This window comes from Panthera onca, chromosome B4 (assembly GCF_046562875.1).
Source record: "Panthera onca isolate mPanOnc1 chromosome B4, mPanOnc1 haplotype 2, whole genome shotgun sequence".
Taxonomy (NCBI): domain Eukaryota; kingdom Metazoa; phylum Chordata; class Mammalia; order Carnivora; family Felidae; genus Panthera; species Panthera onca.
Window position 1 is genome coordinate 35,744,865 of NC_138345.1, and position 17,406 is coordinate 35,762,270.

General features: G+C 36.5%; 1 protein-coding gene across 4 annotated transcripts in view; it reads right to left on the reverse strand.

Annotated features, from left to right (window-relative positions):
• The window catches only part of ADIPOR2 (adiponectin receptor 2), an 82,093-nt gene that overhangs the window by 9,570 nt on the left and 55,117 nt on the right, over nt 1–17,406 (reverse strand). For all 4 annotated transcript variants that reach the window (XM_060658826.2, XM_060658824.3, XM_060658825.2 and 1 more), the window contains exon 3: nt 3,501–3,620. In XM_060658826.2, the coding sequence (XP_060514809.1) occupies nt 3,501–3,620 (120 nt within the window). The remainder of the gene's footprint in view (nt 1–3,500; nt 3,621–17,406) is intronic.

Genomic DNA, 17,406 nt, shown 5'->3' on the forward strand with positions numbered 1-17,406 from the left:
AACAATCACCAAGGGGTGCCTGGGTGGCTCAGTCAGTTAAGCGTCTGACTTTGGCCCAGGTCATGATCTCACAGTTCGAGCCCTGCTCTGTACTGACAGCTTAGAACCTGGAGCCTGCTTTGGATTCTGTGTCTCCCTCTCTCTCTCTCTCCCCCTCCCCAGCTCATGCTCGTACTCTGTCTCTGTCAAAAATAAACTTAAAAAAAAAAGAAAAAGAAAATCACCAAGCTTCAGTTTCCTCATTTATAAAATGAAGGTAACAATACTTTGATTACTTCCTAAGGATCAAATGAAATAACCCAAAGCAAGCCCCAGCATCCACCCCACAGGTGGTATGTAATCCTGACCATCCCCAGAGGCTATTTATTACCTACCTAAGAGTTAGTGACTAATCCACCCTCAATCATGCTGGAGAGATGGTAAAGAAACTCAACCTTCACTGCCCTTCAAGTCTCGTCACCACCTCCCCTTCTCCCTTTTCTTCACTGTCCCTCCCCCAAAGACTATAACAGGAAAGGGTCAGGAATTTGGTACTCTTCCTTAAAATAAGTTTGTCAACCTCTGCACTGTTTCTTTTAATGTCTCTCAGCCCAGAGAGTACACATCACAAGGATCACTTAATCCTCAACTAACTTATTTCTACTAACCAGAAGGATACAAGGAAAAATGCCAGGTACGTGGTCAACCTACAGGCTTCAGGTTCAGACAATGACCCCCACACTTATCCCCCAGGGTTCTTGTGACAAATAACACGGCTAAGCTATACAAACTTGGCTCGCGCTCTCTCTCTCTCTCTCTCTCTCTCTCTCTCTCTCTCTACTATGCAAAATGACTTTTGTTCCACATCTTCCTGTTCTCTGCTATCCTTAATCCTTCTTACTGAAATACATTTATAAAAGAACTGATCTTCTGTGTAACTCCAAAGGAAATGAGAAAAATTTAAGAGTAGACGTGGCCCTCTTAACACTATTGAAACTCACTCTCTAGCCTCCCCACTTCCTGTCTCACCTTCTAACTCAAACTGTGAGGCCTGCAGTTACGGGTGCAAATCTGACCATTCCATGCTTGTTCATAACATACAGTAAAAAAATAATAATGCCAAAAGACTAAGTTAGATTTTTAATGTCTACTGGTATAAGGACTTTCTGGAGAGAAAGAGAACATTCCAAGATACTGAATTTCTTTTATCTGATTTTTACTTGAAAAAAGATAGTTACTGTTAATGTTAACTTTACAAGATGCTACTCTGTTTCACTTTGGGAGAATTTTATATGCTAACAGGGAGAGAAAAAGAGAAATCAATCCTCACAACTGCTCCGTAGTTCACAATATGCAAACAGCTCTGTGTGACCATATGAAAAGTGCTATTGTGTTATCCCACACAGTCAAAATGAACACTTTCTGCAGTCAGAAAGAATATGTTGAGTTTCTTACTAGTTGTATTTGCATGTAATATCAGAGTGATTTTTTTCTCCACTGTTTCTAAACAAACATTCTAACGGTCTAAACGGAGCCAAGGTGATATACTTTCATAATTATACTGAAATTAGTGTCATATTCAACTGACATTGCAACCTCAATTCTCAACTTGGGAGTCCATCCAAATGCCAACCCAAACAGGCATCCTCTTTTACTTCTCCATAGTAAAAAGGATAGGATCACAGCTTAATCAAATACATATTCATTTATAAGCAGAACAAAGGCACTGCATAGAAGAAATGTCTGAGCAATGGTCCACTGGATTCATATTAGACCATTAACGCACAAAACATTTATTCTTAATTGAAGGCTGGGAAAAAAGAGACCATGATCAAACTTAGACACTCAATAAAGATTATATGATTTTATTTCCCCTATTCCTATAAGAAAAGCTTTTCCAAAAGGGATAGTAAGTATACAAGCAAGGCCACAGGACACTTCATTTTAAATACTGTTTACTTGCTTCCAATACAAGAAAAAAATTTTTTCTAGTGTCAAGTACACTCAGGTGCACTACGGCAGCAGGTGAAGCAAGCCTGGAGAATGTCATGTCACAGGAAGCCCCTTCAGACCACTCTCACAGACAAACTCTAGAGGGTGATAAGGGAATGGTAATAATTTTTGTGCTCCATTCAGTTTTCTTCAGTAAATCATAGTTTGGAGCAAACAAATGCCCTAGTTATTCTCCCATTAGCTGTCACACTGAAAGTTTTATTTGCTTTATTCTTTACTCTTAGTTCAGAAAAAGAGAATAAAAAAGAATAAAAGAGAATAGGACCCCACTGATCTATAAATATTAAAAATCCATAATGGCCCAGACACTAAATATCCAACTTTGAGAGATTTACCATCAAATTTGCCTGTTGAAAAACAAAATGTATCTTCTATATACTTTTGTATTCATTCTCCTAAGACAGCAATCACTAGAAAGAATGCATTGTTTTGCTTGGCTTTTTGCTATGGTTTTGCTTGGGTTTTTTTTCATCAATTTTCAAACACTGATTAAAATTTCCTAGGCTCTAAGTAGACCCATAAATATTTATACCCCTCCCTCACCACTCTTCATCCATCCCTTTATCTTAGAAGGGGTGTCTATAATGTCCTCTTCTCATCCTCTTGTCCAAAGTATAGTATTCTAGAGTCAACTGGCCCCAATTATTTCTACCACCACTGTGAATGTAAGCAAACCTAATTTAGTTTTCAGGATCCAAGACCACAGGCATAAAAAGTCTTGGTTTCATGAAACCCATGAAAAAGCTAAGAGTCACAAAAATTTCTCTCTAAATGATCAAGAGTTCTCCAGAAATATTTAACAAATGAATTTATTTACACATACAAACATAGATTGACTTGTGACTTTAGATCTGTCAGAGCCCTATCTAATGATCACATTATCAAGTAGCTGTAAATTTACCAGTGTCCCTATTTTCTCTAAGAAAGCACCCCCAATTCCAGTTACCGATTTAGAAGGAAAAAATCCCCACAATAGGTCTTAAAGAATCAGATAATGTGTTAGAATAAAAACTTTAGAGACTGAAAACATGCCAGCTAAATTGGAAATCCTGGATGTTCATGAAAACCAGGAAATTTCTATCTAAAGAATAGTTTGATTAGCCAAATAATCTTTAGCAAAATTAGCACATTTGCCATCACAGTCAAATAACAAAAGAGATTCAAGGCACTTGGGACTTCAGTATCTCTAGGCATCATCTCCCCCCCCACACACACACAACTTTCATCCTGTCTTATCTAAACTATCAACAAGACATCTATTCTGTTAACTTACATCAGGAAACACTTGTTAATAGATGGATATTCTAGTTTTATCACAACCTTATCATGGCTGCTGCAGGCAAACAAATGTATTTTGTCTTAAACAGGGTTAAAGTCATGATATTGTTTCTGTCTCCATTTTGCTACAGATTATCCCCAGAGTAAACCAAAGGCAGCTCTCCTTAAAGGTTTCTGTTTGGGAAGGGTTAAATATATAGCATAGGAATAACAAGAAACTGTCATCTTACCTTACAAACAAATTCTTCCATTCTTTCCATAGCATGATGTGCTTGTAAAAGAGGGGATATACCCATAAACCCCTCATCTTCCTGAGAAACTTCATCATTGCACTCATGTTCCTCAGAGATCTGTAAGGCAATCAAAGAAACAGTCAGGGACAGAGACCAGGGCCAAATGAAAGAATCAATACACTTTCTTTGAAAAATTATAAATGAAGTAATTCTCTCTTAAGGTCAAAGCAAGGCCTCAAACAAGTAACAATGTAGGAAGTAAAGTCAGTTTATTATAGAATTAGGACTATTAAAAATGAACAACAGTTAATTAATTCTTCTCTAACAGACAAATGAAATACAAGAACATTCCTATGTTTGTTTTAGTAGCAAATTCCTGGGGTAGCTTGAATGGTTCATTTTTTGTTTTAAGAATATATTCACAGTTCACATATTATTACTACAAAATTGAGAAATTACTGAGGGGAAAAATCTCCAGGAACCCCACCTGGTGTGTATAAAATAAATAATTGTAATGCAATGTGGTAAGTGCTCTAGAGAGAAAAAAGGGGAAAAAAAAGAAAAAAATTTTACTCAATTCTTAAGATATGCCAAGCATAAAAGAAAGGACTTTATAAAGGCCATCTAACTTAATCCTGACAGCCACTTTATCATTAGATAAGTTTTCTTATCCCCATTTAACATATAAAGAACATTAGGCAAAAAGGTTAAATAAGTTGCCTAAGGTTAAGACTAATAAAGTGAAAAAGTAAAAACCCCCCACCCACTGCCTTTCTACATTCTTGACAAAATGAAGAAAGAAATGATAATCTGGTTAGACCTTAAGAAATAAATCACTAAAATTAAGACTTCTATTTCCAGATGAAGCTTCTACGAGACAGAAGGATACTGTGAGAAGGGCAACTGACCAGAAGTCAGAAGACCTAAGTCTGGTTTTGCCACTAATATCCATGGAACTTTATATAGGTCTCTCAACCTTTCTGAGCCTCAAGTTCCTCATTTCTAATCTAAAAGAGGAGTTTAAAACTAAACAATCTCTACAGTTTTCCCTATTCTCTAAAATTCTGATATTCTGCAACTTAGTGAATAAATGAAAGCACAAGAGAACGGTAATTCCATATCTAATAAGTCTGCTAAGATAAATAGTACTGCTAACATACCTGCATGAAGAAATGAAATGACCTTCTACCTCCAGTCAGAAAACTGGTAAAGGATGAACATGTAGGCACAATAGGTAATCTACCACAACACTTGAATTTGGACATGTTTAAAATGAAATCCTAAGATTTTAGTTTCCTACTCTTTACTCTTCAAGATAACTAGGGGCTTAGTATTAAGACGCATGTAAGACATGTAACATAGCCAATCTCAACTGTTAAAAAATTATCTTCTCCAAGAAATCTATCTTGACTCTGCTTCTCTACAATTCTTACTTATAAAACACCCTCTCTTCATTACTTACCTAAAACTTATTGTCTGTCCTTCGGTGCCCAGTTTCTCATGATTGCCACTTTCCCCCAAGGCACTTTTAGTTTGCTTCTCCCATTCCCAGAAAATTTTATTAACCTAGATATACTACATGTTTATGTGCTATGGCTCTTCGGAGGGCTACAAACCACTGTAATATTTAAGACTTTTTCAAATCCCCCTCAATCAAGAAGCAATTTTCACCAGAGAATATACATGCCCTAATCCATAGCAACTGCCTCCCTTTCTGAACTTCTCTAACACTTGAAGTCTGCAGCTCTCATTTGACAACGAATATAATATCTGATTTACAGCTCGTCTCATTGACTTATACTGTTTTATTTCGTGTTTGACTGGATTTTACTTTTTTAGTGTATCATTTCCTAAAGAAGACTTTAAGTGTCTTTGTGGTCTTCTTTCCCATGGCCCCGAGAACAGTTCTCTGTAATATGTTATATACTTCATGGTGGCCTCAATTAATTAATTAATGCTTTAAAATTTTTTCAACAAAAATTGTTAAAGGATTGTGCCTAATAAAACATAAGATTAAAATGATAAACTTCATTAAAACATCAAATACAGGGCACCCAGGTGGCTCTGTTGGTTAAGCGTCTGACTTCAGCTCAGGTCATGATCTCTCGGCTTTTGAGTTCAAGCCCTGAGAGTCAGACTCTGACAGCTCAGAGCCTGGAACCTGCTTCAGATTCTGTGTCTCCCTCTCTGTGCTCCTTTCTCGCTCCCACTCTCTCTCAAAAATAAATAATAAAAAAATGTTTTTAATCAATTATATGAAAACTGAAAATAGATAATAGTTTAAAATGATTGGCAGACTGATTTTAAAGTATAAAATATAAATTTATATATAAAATGTAAAACAGCTCAAATATTTATACATGTTCAACATGTATTTAATTCTTCACAAAGAGTAACAGAAACAAAGATTCAGTCTGGACTTTCTCACAAATAAATTATGCCAGCAGTTTCTAATAAAACTACAGATGAGCACATAAAGTAGAACTATAGTTAAATGTTTCCTGTACTATCATAAGTAAAATCCTATTAAAAGTTGTAGACCTGTCTGACATATCAATGGGATTACTTACAACCAGTTAGTTTTGAGTATCAGGTTAATAATGCATTTGGATCCACAGAAGACTACTGATAGGAAAAGGTAAGCCAGCCTCCCCGGCAAACTAAAGTCATTTTATGCACTTGAGTCTAAAGTCAGATAAACAGTGACTACTGATAAATTCTATCATCTTTGACAAGATTGTATTTAACTAAAGCATCAGTTCCCTTACCTGTGAGATGATTTTAACAATATTGTATCTACAATACAGAAGTTTTCAGGATCAAAGATAATAAATAAAAAGAAACTATCACAGGGCCCAGGACTCAGAAGACAAGAAATAAATGATGGTCCTTACTATTATGATGATGGGCTAGGTACTAAGAACATTAAAGTTAGTATCAAAACCTAGTGGAGAAGCCATGCATGTAAGTAAATACAGCAAGGAACTAGTGAACAGTATGAACTGTATGAAAAAGGTCTGATGCAAATAGAAAAATATTTAACTTTGGCACTGCTGGGAAGTTTTCTAGAAAAGTAACATCTGAACCAAGCCCTGGAAAACGTGTAAGAATCTGGAGCAGAGGAAAAGTAGGACAACCATAAAGGTTGTTCTCTTTATCTGACTTAATACCTTGAAAATTCAGAGACCTGGGAGCACGGGGGGGTGGGGGGGGGAACAAACACAAAACTAAAGATCAGGGCAACCTGGTTTCAAATGTCTCTTTTGTGATTTTTATTTTTTTTTATTTTTTTTTTTTTTTTGTCTAAGGAAGTTTACAAAATGCTTAACTATATACTTCAACAAATACAGTTAAAACAGTCCAGGTTTTAGAGTCAGAGGCCTGGAAGAAATGGCCTATTCATTTCAACCAATACACCATATTATACATTTCAAAAAGAATTTTGGATGATAAAAAATATTGCACCAGGACTCTAGAGATCTGCATTTTAGGCCTCAATTGTCTAGGCTTACTTACTACCAAATCCTCCACTGCCTTGTACCTTTGACCCTTCATTCTAACTATGCTGAACATTTAACAGGTTTAGATACCAGTACACACCAGTACATACTCGATACATGTTAGCTATTATTGGTACTATTCCCTAAAAGCATCATGCTATTTACTTCTGTGTCTTCACATCTGTTCCTTCTGTCCAGAATGTCCTTAGGCTTTTCTCTTAGTTAACTCTGAAACTCAAATTTTACCTCCCTAGATGCCCAGGTGAAATTAGAGTTGCTCCCATAGTACACTCCACAATCACATAGCACTTAGCATAAACGTATCAATATACTTGTCTGTCCTTCTGACTAGAGTGTCAGCTGCTTAAAGGCAGACACTATGTCTTATCTTTGTATTCCAAGAGTGCTAATACATACTTTAAAAAAAAAAAACAAACACCAGAAACATCTGCAGAAAATTGATGCATCTTTTAAAAAAATTTTTTTAATGTTTGTTTATTTTTGAGAGAGAGCGAGAGAGAGAGAGAGAGACAGAACGAACAAGCAGGGGAGGGGCAGAGAGAGAGGGAGACACAGAATCTGAAGCAGGCTCCAGGCTCTGAGCTGTCAGCACAGAGCCCCCACAAACGGTGAGATCATGACCTGAGCTGAAGTTGGACGCTTAACCGACTGAGCCACACAGGTGCCCCAATTAATGCATGTATCTTTACTAAAACTAAATGACTCTTGGTATTCCCTCCATTCTGATATTCCAGGAACCAAGTTTAGGTACTTGGAAGAAAGTTGGGACTTTTTTTTTTTTTTTTGAGAGAGAGAGAGAGAGAGAGAGAGAGAGAGAGAGGAAGAAGGGGCATATAGGGTGGGGGCAAGAGGGGATCTCACGAACCGTGAGATCATGATTTGAGCGGAAATCAACAATCAGATGCTTAACTGATTAAGCACCTTAACCAGGTGCCCCAGGTGGGGCTATTTAATAGGAAATAGTAGTGTGTCAGAAGGAAAAGCTTACGAGGTAGGGGGTAGGGTTGGGGTTGTGGGGAAGCAGGCTAAATTAGTTCAGTCTGAAGCAGTTAAAGGTCCAATATAGAGGTCAGTACTAAGATGACAGATTTAGAAATCACTTTTGTGAAAAGACTACTGAAGTTGAGGTGGCTGAGATAGAAGAGTAAATTCAGGATGTGTTTACCACAATCTACTGCAACTACTTGAGCATTATTACAAAGGAAGGACAGCAAAACAGAATTGTTACTTATTGTGTACTAACCACATCCCAGACACTGTACTAAGTGCTTTCACAAATTAAATAATCAAATCCTCAACAACTTTCTGAGATGAGTATTTCCATCCCCATTTTATGATATGGAAATCCAGACCAAGTGTGGTACATAAAGAAATGGAATCTAAGGGAAGTTACACAGCCCTAAGTGATACCTTGATTCCCAACCTAATGACATTATCTTACATAGATGAATTAAATTCCTTGTCAATTTCTATCATGCATTTTTTAAACTAATATTACAAATATGGCCATCATGTGGGGGTCTGTTAAATGTTTTTGATGTTTAAAGAAGGAAAGGGGTTATTCTTGAACCAGCAAGTCCATTCCTAAGTATACAGCTAACAGAAATATTTCTATATGTTCACCAGAAGTACTAGAATATTCATAGAAATACTATTTATAATAGCCTGAAACTTGAAACAACCCAACTAGCCTTTAATAATAGAATAAAGGTGTTATAGTCACACAAAGAAAAGCTATAGATAGAAAAGTAAAAATGAACAAACTATAGCTACACAAAGTACAAATGAATTTAATGTACATAATACTGAATGAAAGAAGCCAGATACAAGAGACATATTGAATGGTTCAGATGACATAAAGTACAAAGACAGGCAAAACTAACCTATACATTAGAAGTCAAGGTAATAGTTACCTCTGGGAAAGGGATAGGCAGGCATCACTATGAAGGAGGGAAGGTATTAAGGGGGCCTCTAGGGATACTGGTTACACAAGTAGTGTCCAGTTTATAAAAATTTACTGAACTATTCACTTATGACATATCCACTTTTCTGTATGCATATTATATACTTCAATAAGGTTTTTTTTGTTTTTTCTTTCTCAAAAAATTTGGGAAATGATGCAGAAGGGATTAGACATTCAAATCCAGGTCTCTCTGAACTCAAAACTCTGGGTTTTGGGGTTTTTTTTTTCCCTTTTACCGAACTGCTTCCTTTGAGATTATCTACTGAAGCACAGAAATGGCTTCACTAAATAAAACCAAATTTGGTAAAAGTGATAAAAGTAGCTATTAAGTAGGGCTATTTAAGCAAAGATACCTAATTAGGTCAATCTATGAAAAACTAATTATGACCCTCATTCAAGTTTTATCCTCTAACAAGAGTTAAAACTACAGGGGGGTTGAGGAAACTTTAGATATCACCTAGTTCCAACAACTTCATTTCAATATTAAGAAAATGAGGCCCAAAGAAATAAAATTGGCAAAAACCACACAACTGGCTGGCAGCAGACCAGGACTAAAACGCAGGTTCATTCATTCATTTTTTTCCTTACTTACTGAGCAAATACAATATTCCCAGACTATTTAGGTGCTGAACATAGAACATAGACATGTTCAGGGCGCCTGGGTGGCTCAGTCTGTTAAGTGTCCAACTTTGGCTCGGTTCATGATCTCACGGTTCGTGAGTTTGAGCCCCACGTCGAGCTCTGTGCTGACAGCTCAGAGCCTAGAGCCTGTTTCGGATTCTGTGTCTCCCTCTCTCTCTGCCCCTCCCCTGCTTGTGCTCTCTCTCTCTCTGTCTCTCTCTCAAAAATAAACATAAAACAATTACAAAAAAAAAAAAGAACACAGACATGTTCAGGTTAGTGAAAACATAATAACAAAGTCAATTTTTTTAAAGATGATTACAAAGTCTAATAAGAACAATATCCAACAGATTATGTCCTGTTCTTTGGATTGGGCAATCTTCCTTTTTAAGGTGAAACTTAAGCAAATCTTTTCTTTCTGACACAGATACAGGCCTCCAGTGATGTACCGTATCCAACATTTGTAAGTACTTTCCATGTACTAGGCATTGTTCTCACTGCTTTACAGGTCCTATGCTCACTACAACACTGCGAGACAAAGTACATGTTATCAGATACTCCATTTACAGAAAAGGACACATTTAGTTACTCTGGGCCAAGGTTTACTCTGCTGAAGTTCCACCAGTCTAGAACTATACATATGTATCATGAAAAGGAAAAGGCTATAATCGCTTGTTCTCAAATTCTAAGTGTGCCCCAGAATCATGTGAGGGAGTTTGTGAAAACTAGATTCCTATTGCAGAGATTTTAATTTTAAAGGACAACCGGGGATGAGGCACTGACCTCCCATGTAGTCAAAAATCCTGTATAACTTCTGACTCCTCAAAAACTACTAACAGTCTACTATGGATCAAAAGCCTTAAAAATAACATAAACATTTGACTAACACATATATTGTATGTTACATACTGTATTCTTACAATGAAGTAAGCTAAAGAGTTATTTAAAAAGAGAATATATATATATTTATAGTACTAGTACTACATATATCAAAAACCTCTATATAAGTGGACCCACACAGTTTAAATCTGTATTGTTTTTCTTTTTTTTTTTTTCTTTTTTTAACATTTACTTATTTATTTTGAGGGAGAGAGAGTGCAAGCACAGGGGAGGGGCAGAGCAAGAGGGAGAGCGAGAATCCCAAGCAGGCTCAGCACTATCAGTGCAGAGCCTGATGTGGGGCTTGATCTCATGAATGGGGAGATCATGACATGAACCAAAATCAACAAAGGGATGCTTAATCAACTGAGTCACCCAGACGTCCCTAAACCCGTATTGTTTAAGGGTCAACTGTATTTGATTTCCAGTACAGTCCTCTTTCTTAAACCATTTTGCTTCTTAAGGAATCAAGCAGATTAACCTCTCCATTCCCTCAAATAAAGGACTCCCACACACAGGGAAATGAATGTAACTGTGCACACAGATATTTCATTTGATGCTAAGAGTCAATTCTACAATTACAATGGATCACTACCACTTGTCAGTCTCTTTTCCCACAATTTTGACCATCTATGAAAACAGTGTCCTTGAAAATGTATTAAAGGCAAATAAGCAAACTGCCAAATCACACTTTTGACAATAAACCAGTGAAAAGAAAAACTCCAGCCCCCGTGAAGAGAAGTATATGATCCTCCAATAAGAGTCCCTGTGTATTAACTCACATAAATTCAATGGAACCTCAGTTCCATCACCTGTAAAACAGATACTATTAATACCTACTCTATAAGGCTCCTCTAGGAATGAATGAGATGATATGTGCAAGAGAGCTTAGAAAGTTGCCTCATACATTGCATAGGCTCAATAAATATGAGCTATCATTCTTCTGATAAATAATAAGAGTGCACTTATTTTATCAAAGATTAAATAAGTGTGTTAACTAATTTTCCCTGATCATCAAAATAGCATACCCCAATATTCTCTTTCTATACATCTCTTTATGGAAACTACTTGAGACAATTTAGACCTAGAATACTATATTGGCTACTGATAAACTCATTCACCTATATGTTATACGCCTACCATGGATCAAAAAGACTGGTCTAGGATCTGAGGATGGGGTAAGCAAAAGGCAAGATTCTTTCCACTATGGAACACAGTCTACAAGCAAAAATAACTAAATATCTATCTAATGATAGAAATACATAATTACAAGCTGTGATATGTATTGTGATGAAATATAAAAGTTATGATTAAAGATAAGAATGGGAAAGATGAAATAGAATAAATTAGGGAATAGAGAATTTGTGAAAGGTTTCTCTAAGGAAATAATACTGAACTTGAATACTAAAGAATAAGCAGCAATTAGCCAGAGGTGTGGATCTACAAACACCCCAGGCAAAGAAAACAGTCATGTTTGAAGACTCTCAAGCTGGAAAGAGCCTAGCCTGTTTAAGGAACTGAAATAAGGCCAGTGTGGTTGAGGCTCACTGACCAAGGAGGAGAACACTGTGAAATAAACTTAGGCAGAGAGGTGAGATCATCAGAGTCCTGAAGATTATGGAAAAGAGTGGGGTTTTTGTCCTAAGTGCAATGAGAAGCAAATGATTTTTTAAAAATGGAAATGGCTAATAAACTGCATTTTTAAGAGTTCTCTTAGGGGTGCCTGGGTGGTTCAGTCAGATGAGTGTGCAACTCTTGATTTCAGCTCAGGTCATGATCTCAGGGTTGTGGGATTGAGCCCCACATTGGGCTCTGCAATGGGCATGGAACCTGCTTAAGATTCTCTCTCTCTCCTTCCCTCTGCCCCTCTCCCCTGCTCACACTCTCTCAAACAAACAAATAAATGAAAGCATTCTCCTTTGCAACTGTGTGAAGAACACACTGGACAAGAACAAACAAAACAGAAAGCCCTGTTAGAAGATCTAGCCCAATATTCCAATATTCCAGATGGGAGATAACAGAAGCTTAAAGTAGTGACAGTATAGGTGAAAAGAAATGGATCATTAAAAGTTGAACAGACACAACCTGAGTTTTGTAATAGATTTGAATTCGGTTTCTATTTCCAAAGTCTTCAAAGAGGTTAAATAATTAAAATCTTCAGCCACAGCTAACCTAGGAAGGTCTCCTGATAAAAACTCAAGAGTCAACTGTGACCACAATGAGATGCCACTTCACACCCACTAGGATGGCTATATTCAAAAAGGCAGATAAAAATAAGTGCTGGCCAGGACATGGAAAAAATGGAACCCTCAAACATTGTTAGTAGGGATGTAAAATGGTACAGTTGCTACAGAAAACAATCTGGCAGTTCCTCAAAATGTTAAACAGAGTTAACACATGGCCCAGTGAAAAATCACTCCTGTGTCTATACCCAAGAGAAATGAAATCATATGTGCACACAAAAACTTCTACATGAATGTTCATATCAATATACTCAATAAAGTATAATATGTCCATACAATGGAATATTACTCAGCCATAAAAGAGAATGAAGTTCTAATATGCAAACAACATAAATGAATCTTGAAAACATTATGCTAAGTAAAAGAGCTGGTCATAAAACACCACACATTGTGTGATTCCATTATATAAAAAGTTCAGAACAGGAAAATCCATGGAGACAGAAAGTAAACTGGAAATTAGCTGTCTAGGCTTGGGGTGTGGGAACAGGGTATGACAGCTAATGGCTAAGAGGTTTCTTTTAGAGATGATAAAAATGTTCTAGATTAGATTGTTGTGATGGTTGCACAATTCTGTGAATATACTAAAACTTTTTAATTATACACTTTAGGATGTAATTTATATATGAATTATTTCAATATTTTTTAAGAGTCAACTGTGAGTAAATGTGACATTTTCCTTTAACAAACAGCAAATAAATTCAACCTGATTTCCCAAATATTCCTCGGAGAACATGTATAGATTTGTCTTTTTGTAAATCATGTTTCTGAGAAGTTTTTAGTACATTTTAAGTAAAACAGAACTATAACTTTAGGCACTAGTTTTTAAACAGAAGTGAGCATCTTAATCACTTGTGAAGCTTTTAAAAACTACATTCATCCAGGACCCAAATATGCTGATTTAGTATGTTAGAATTAAATCCTGGCATTTGTGTTTATTTTCCTTAAAGGGCCATAGGTGATCAGATAAGCATTCCTAACAGATTCACTGACTTAAAGGAACCTGTTGATATACACTTGATCATAAAGACATATCACTCTGTAATGGATTACAACTACCTTTAACCCATTTTTTTTTTATAAATTCAGAATTTCACTTTTTATTTAAAAAAAAAAAGACACTCCTGTTATCTTTTCTATTACATTTTTATTCTTATGCACAATTGGCATTTAATGTACCTAGAGAGTCTAATGGAAACTGCCACATTTTTTAAAAGCCTATGCAATGTACTTAAGTTGTACATCTTAAAAAGAGGAACATATAGGGGTGCCTGGGTGGCTCAGTCGGTTGAGCGTCCGACTTCAGCTCAGGTCACAATCTCGCGGTCCGTGAGTTCGAGCCCGCGTCGGGCTCTGGGCTGATGGCTCAGAGCCTGGAGCCTGCTTCCGATTCTGTGTCTCCCTCTCTCTCTGCCCCTCCCCCGTTATGCTCTGTCTCTCTCTGTCTCAAAAATAAATAAAAAAACGTTAAAAAAATTTTTTTTTTTTTTTTTAAAAAGAGGGAACATATAGACAAAGAAAATAATGCAAAATTATCAGAAATGTGGAAGACTGCACCATGATAACGTTAGGTTTATTTAATTTCAAAGTAAGCAAAAAATCCATTGAAAGGTTAGAATGCATCTGAGAGGCAAAATTGTCCTGGCCTAACAAAAAATAAGGTGTGTGCAACAATTCTGTCAAAATACAAGTACCAACAGTTGAATCTAACCTCTGGGTTCAACATAAATACTCAGGCAGAGTTTGGAATTGAGAAATATGAAGTCAACCTGCTGCCAATTTTTATAAAGGCAGCTTTGTTCAGACGAGAGTGCAGAGGACTAATTAATTAGCACATGCTCTCGTATACATGTGAACTTAGACAAATTACTCAAACTTTCTAAATCTTACTTTTATCCACTTTTTAAAAGAGATCATATCTGTTCTTCCTATTTCAGAGGGCAATCTTGAGAAGCAAATTAGATGTTTGTGAAAGTGCTACATACAAATTTAAGGCACTATTATAATTTAGAAGGATACTCTCCATCTGCTAACAGTTCGCATACTTCCACTTCAAAACTGGAAATTTCAAGAGATTAGTCCTTCCTTCAAAAACAAACAAAAAATTAGTGTATGGAAATCATTAAGTCCCTTGAAGATATTAAGTTAATATTTTGTGTTTAATTCCAGTCTCAAAATTACAGTTTTCTGTAACTCTACCTTCCTTCTTTTCTAATTCCCATGATTATTCTATACTAATAACCCTGAAATTAGCAGCAAGGAACAGTGCTGTACATAGAGCAATGAATGAAGAGGAAGGGCCAAGGGAGAACTAGCGCAGCAGAAAACTTTTCATTGCTTAAATGATCCACTAAGTTTTCTATCAAAACTATCTCCCAAGTAGGTAGTACCTACAGATGGACTGGTTTTTTCAGAAACCACCTTCTTTTTTTCAGCAAAGAACTTCTACACCAAAGAGAAATAATATACAAAGGGCAAAGGAACAAAAAGACACAATTTCCTCATTAGTAAATTGAGGAAGGTAAACAAGATGGCTTCAAAAGAGACTTTTCAACTGTAACATTCCACAATCTATGGATCTGATTCTCTCAACTCCATGATTCCTCACAGAAAATCTGTTACAACAGATAGGAAGAAAGAAATGGTTTTGTTCAGGCTATTGGCTTCTGGGTTAACTTAGAGTAAAGGAAAATGAAATACAGGTTTTCAAGGCAATAGAATGAGTTCATTCGTAAGGATGAAAAAAAATCACATTCACTTAATTATCTGTTTTTAGTGAAACAAAAACACTATTATTTAGTGAAACAAAGAGCACAAACATTGTTATTTAGAAGATACCACTCTATCAAATGAAGATGATAAACAAAAATACATAGTATAATGAGAAACAGATAACCACTGTGAATCTGACACAAAAGGACAGGATGGATAAATTCTCAACTCTAAAAACATTTTATTGTCTCATAATTAATATTATATACAGAATTTTGTTGCCATTCTTAATCTCAGTCAAATTGGCTAGTCTGAAATTCCTTCTAGTTTTACAATTCCTTAGCTTCAATAAGAACATGTATCAGTTTTAAATATAGTTAAGAAAATAATAATTTTAAAAAATAAATATAATTAAGAAACAGTGGTACATTAAAAATCATACAGCGATACGATACAGCTACTGACTATTCAATTATCTCTAAGATGACTAAAGAGAATCTCAAGTCTCACATTCTAAAACAAAAGTCTTGATTCCTCCCCCACTTTCAAAAAGTTTTTTATTTATTTATTTTAATGTAATCTCCACACCCAGCATGGGGCTCAAATTCACGACCCCAAGGACTGAGAGTCACACACTTTTCCGACTGAGCCAACCAGGCACCCCTTGATTCCCCTTTATAAACCTGCTCACTTTACCAATCCCACCCAGTTTTTGCTGAGTTAAAATATCCAATAATCATCCTTGATTCCCCTCTTTTCCTCACTGTCTACATCAAACCCACCAGAAAGTCCTGCTGACTTGACCTCCAAAATATATTCGGAATCTATCCACTTCCATTTCTGCTGCTACTATCACCCTGTTTCAAGCTAACATGGAAAACTGGAATATATTCTCACCTGGAATGTTCTATAGGCTCCTGTCCTTCCATTCTGTCTTTTCACAATTCATTCTCCACAATGAGTCATCTTTTTAAAATCATCAATCCCGGGACACCTGGGTGGCTCAGCTGATTAAGCGCCTGACTTCGGCTCAGGTCGTGATGTAACATTTGTGGGTTCGAGCCCCACGCCAGACTCTGCGCTGACAGCTCAGAGCCTTGGAGCCTGCTCTGGATTCTGTGTCTCCCTCTCTCTGTCCCTCCCCTGCTCATGCTGTCTCTCTCTCTCTCAACAATAAACAAATAAATAAAATCACCAATCCCTACCTACCCCCTGTTTAAACACCCCAAAGGCTGCCTACTTTCTAGTGGATTTTATTAAAATAAAATCTAAGCTTTTTCTATACACCTATAGAATCCTGGTCCCTCTCTGGCCTACTGACCTCATTTCACTCTTCCTTCTTGCTCCTCATGCTCTAATTGCACTAGTCTTTCAGTCCTGGGGGGGTGGGGGGGAGGGAAGGAGGAGGAGATAGGAGGAAACAGCAGAAGCAGAGGGAGGAAAGGACCTCTGTACTAGCTTGTTTCCTCTATCTGGAAATACTCTTCCCCCAAGGTCTTTGCTGGTTCCTTATCATTCAGGCTTCACTTCAAACACGCTTTCCTTAACTATATCTAAAGAATTGCTGGGAGTGGTGGAGGGAGTAGGTAGAGCACAGAGGATTTTTAGGGAACTGAAACTATTCTGTATAATATCATAATGATGGATATATACATATCATTATACATTTGTCCAAATCCATAATATATACAATGTCAAGAGTAAACCTTGGGTAATTACAATTTGTCAATATAGGCTCATCAACTGTAACAAAGGTAGCACTCTGGTTGGGGATGGTGACAGTGAGGGAAGCTATGTATATGTGCAGGCAGGGAGACGACAGGAAATCTCTATATTTTCCCCTCAATTTTTCTGTGAACCTAAAAACTACTCTAAAAAAATAAAATCTTAATAAAAAGTATTTCTTTTAAATCACCTCACCTCATTACCTTAGCATACTTTTCTCCTTGTAGCACTTATCACTGTTT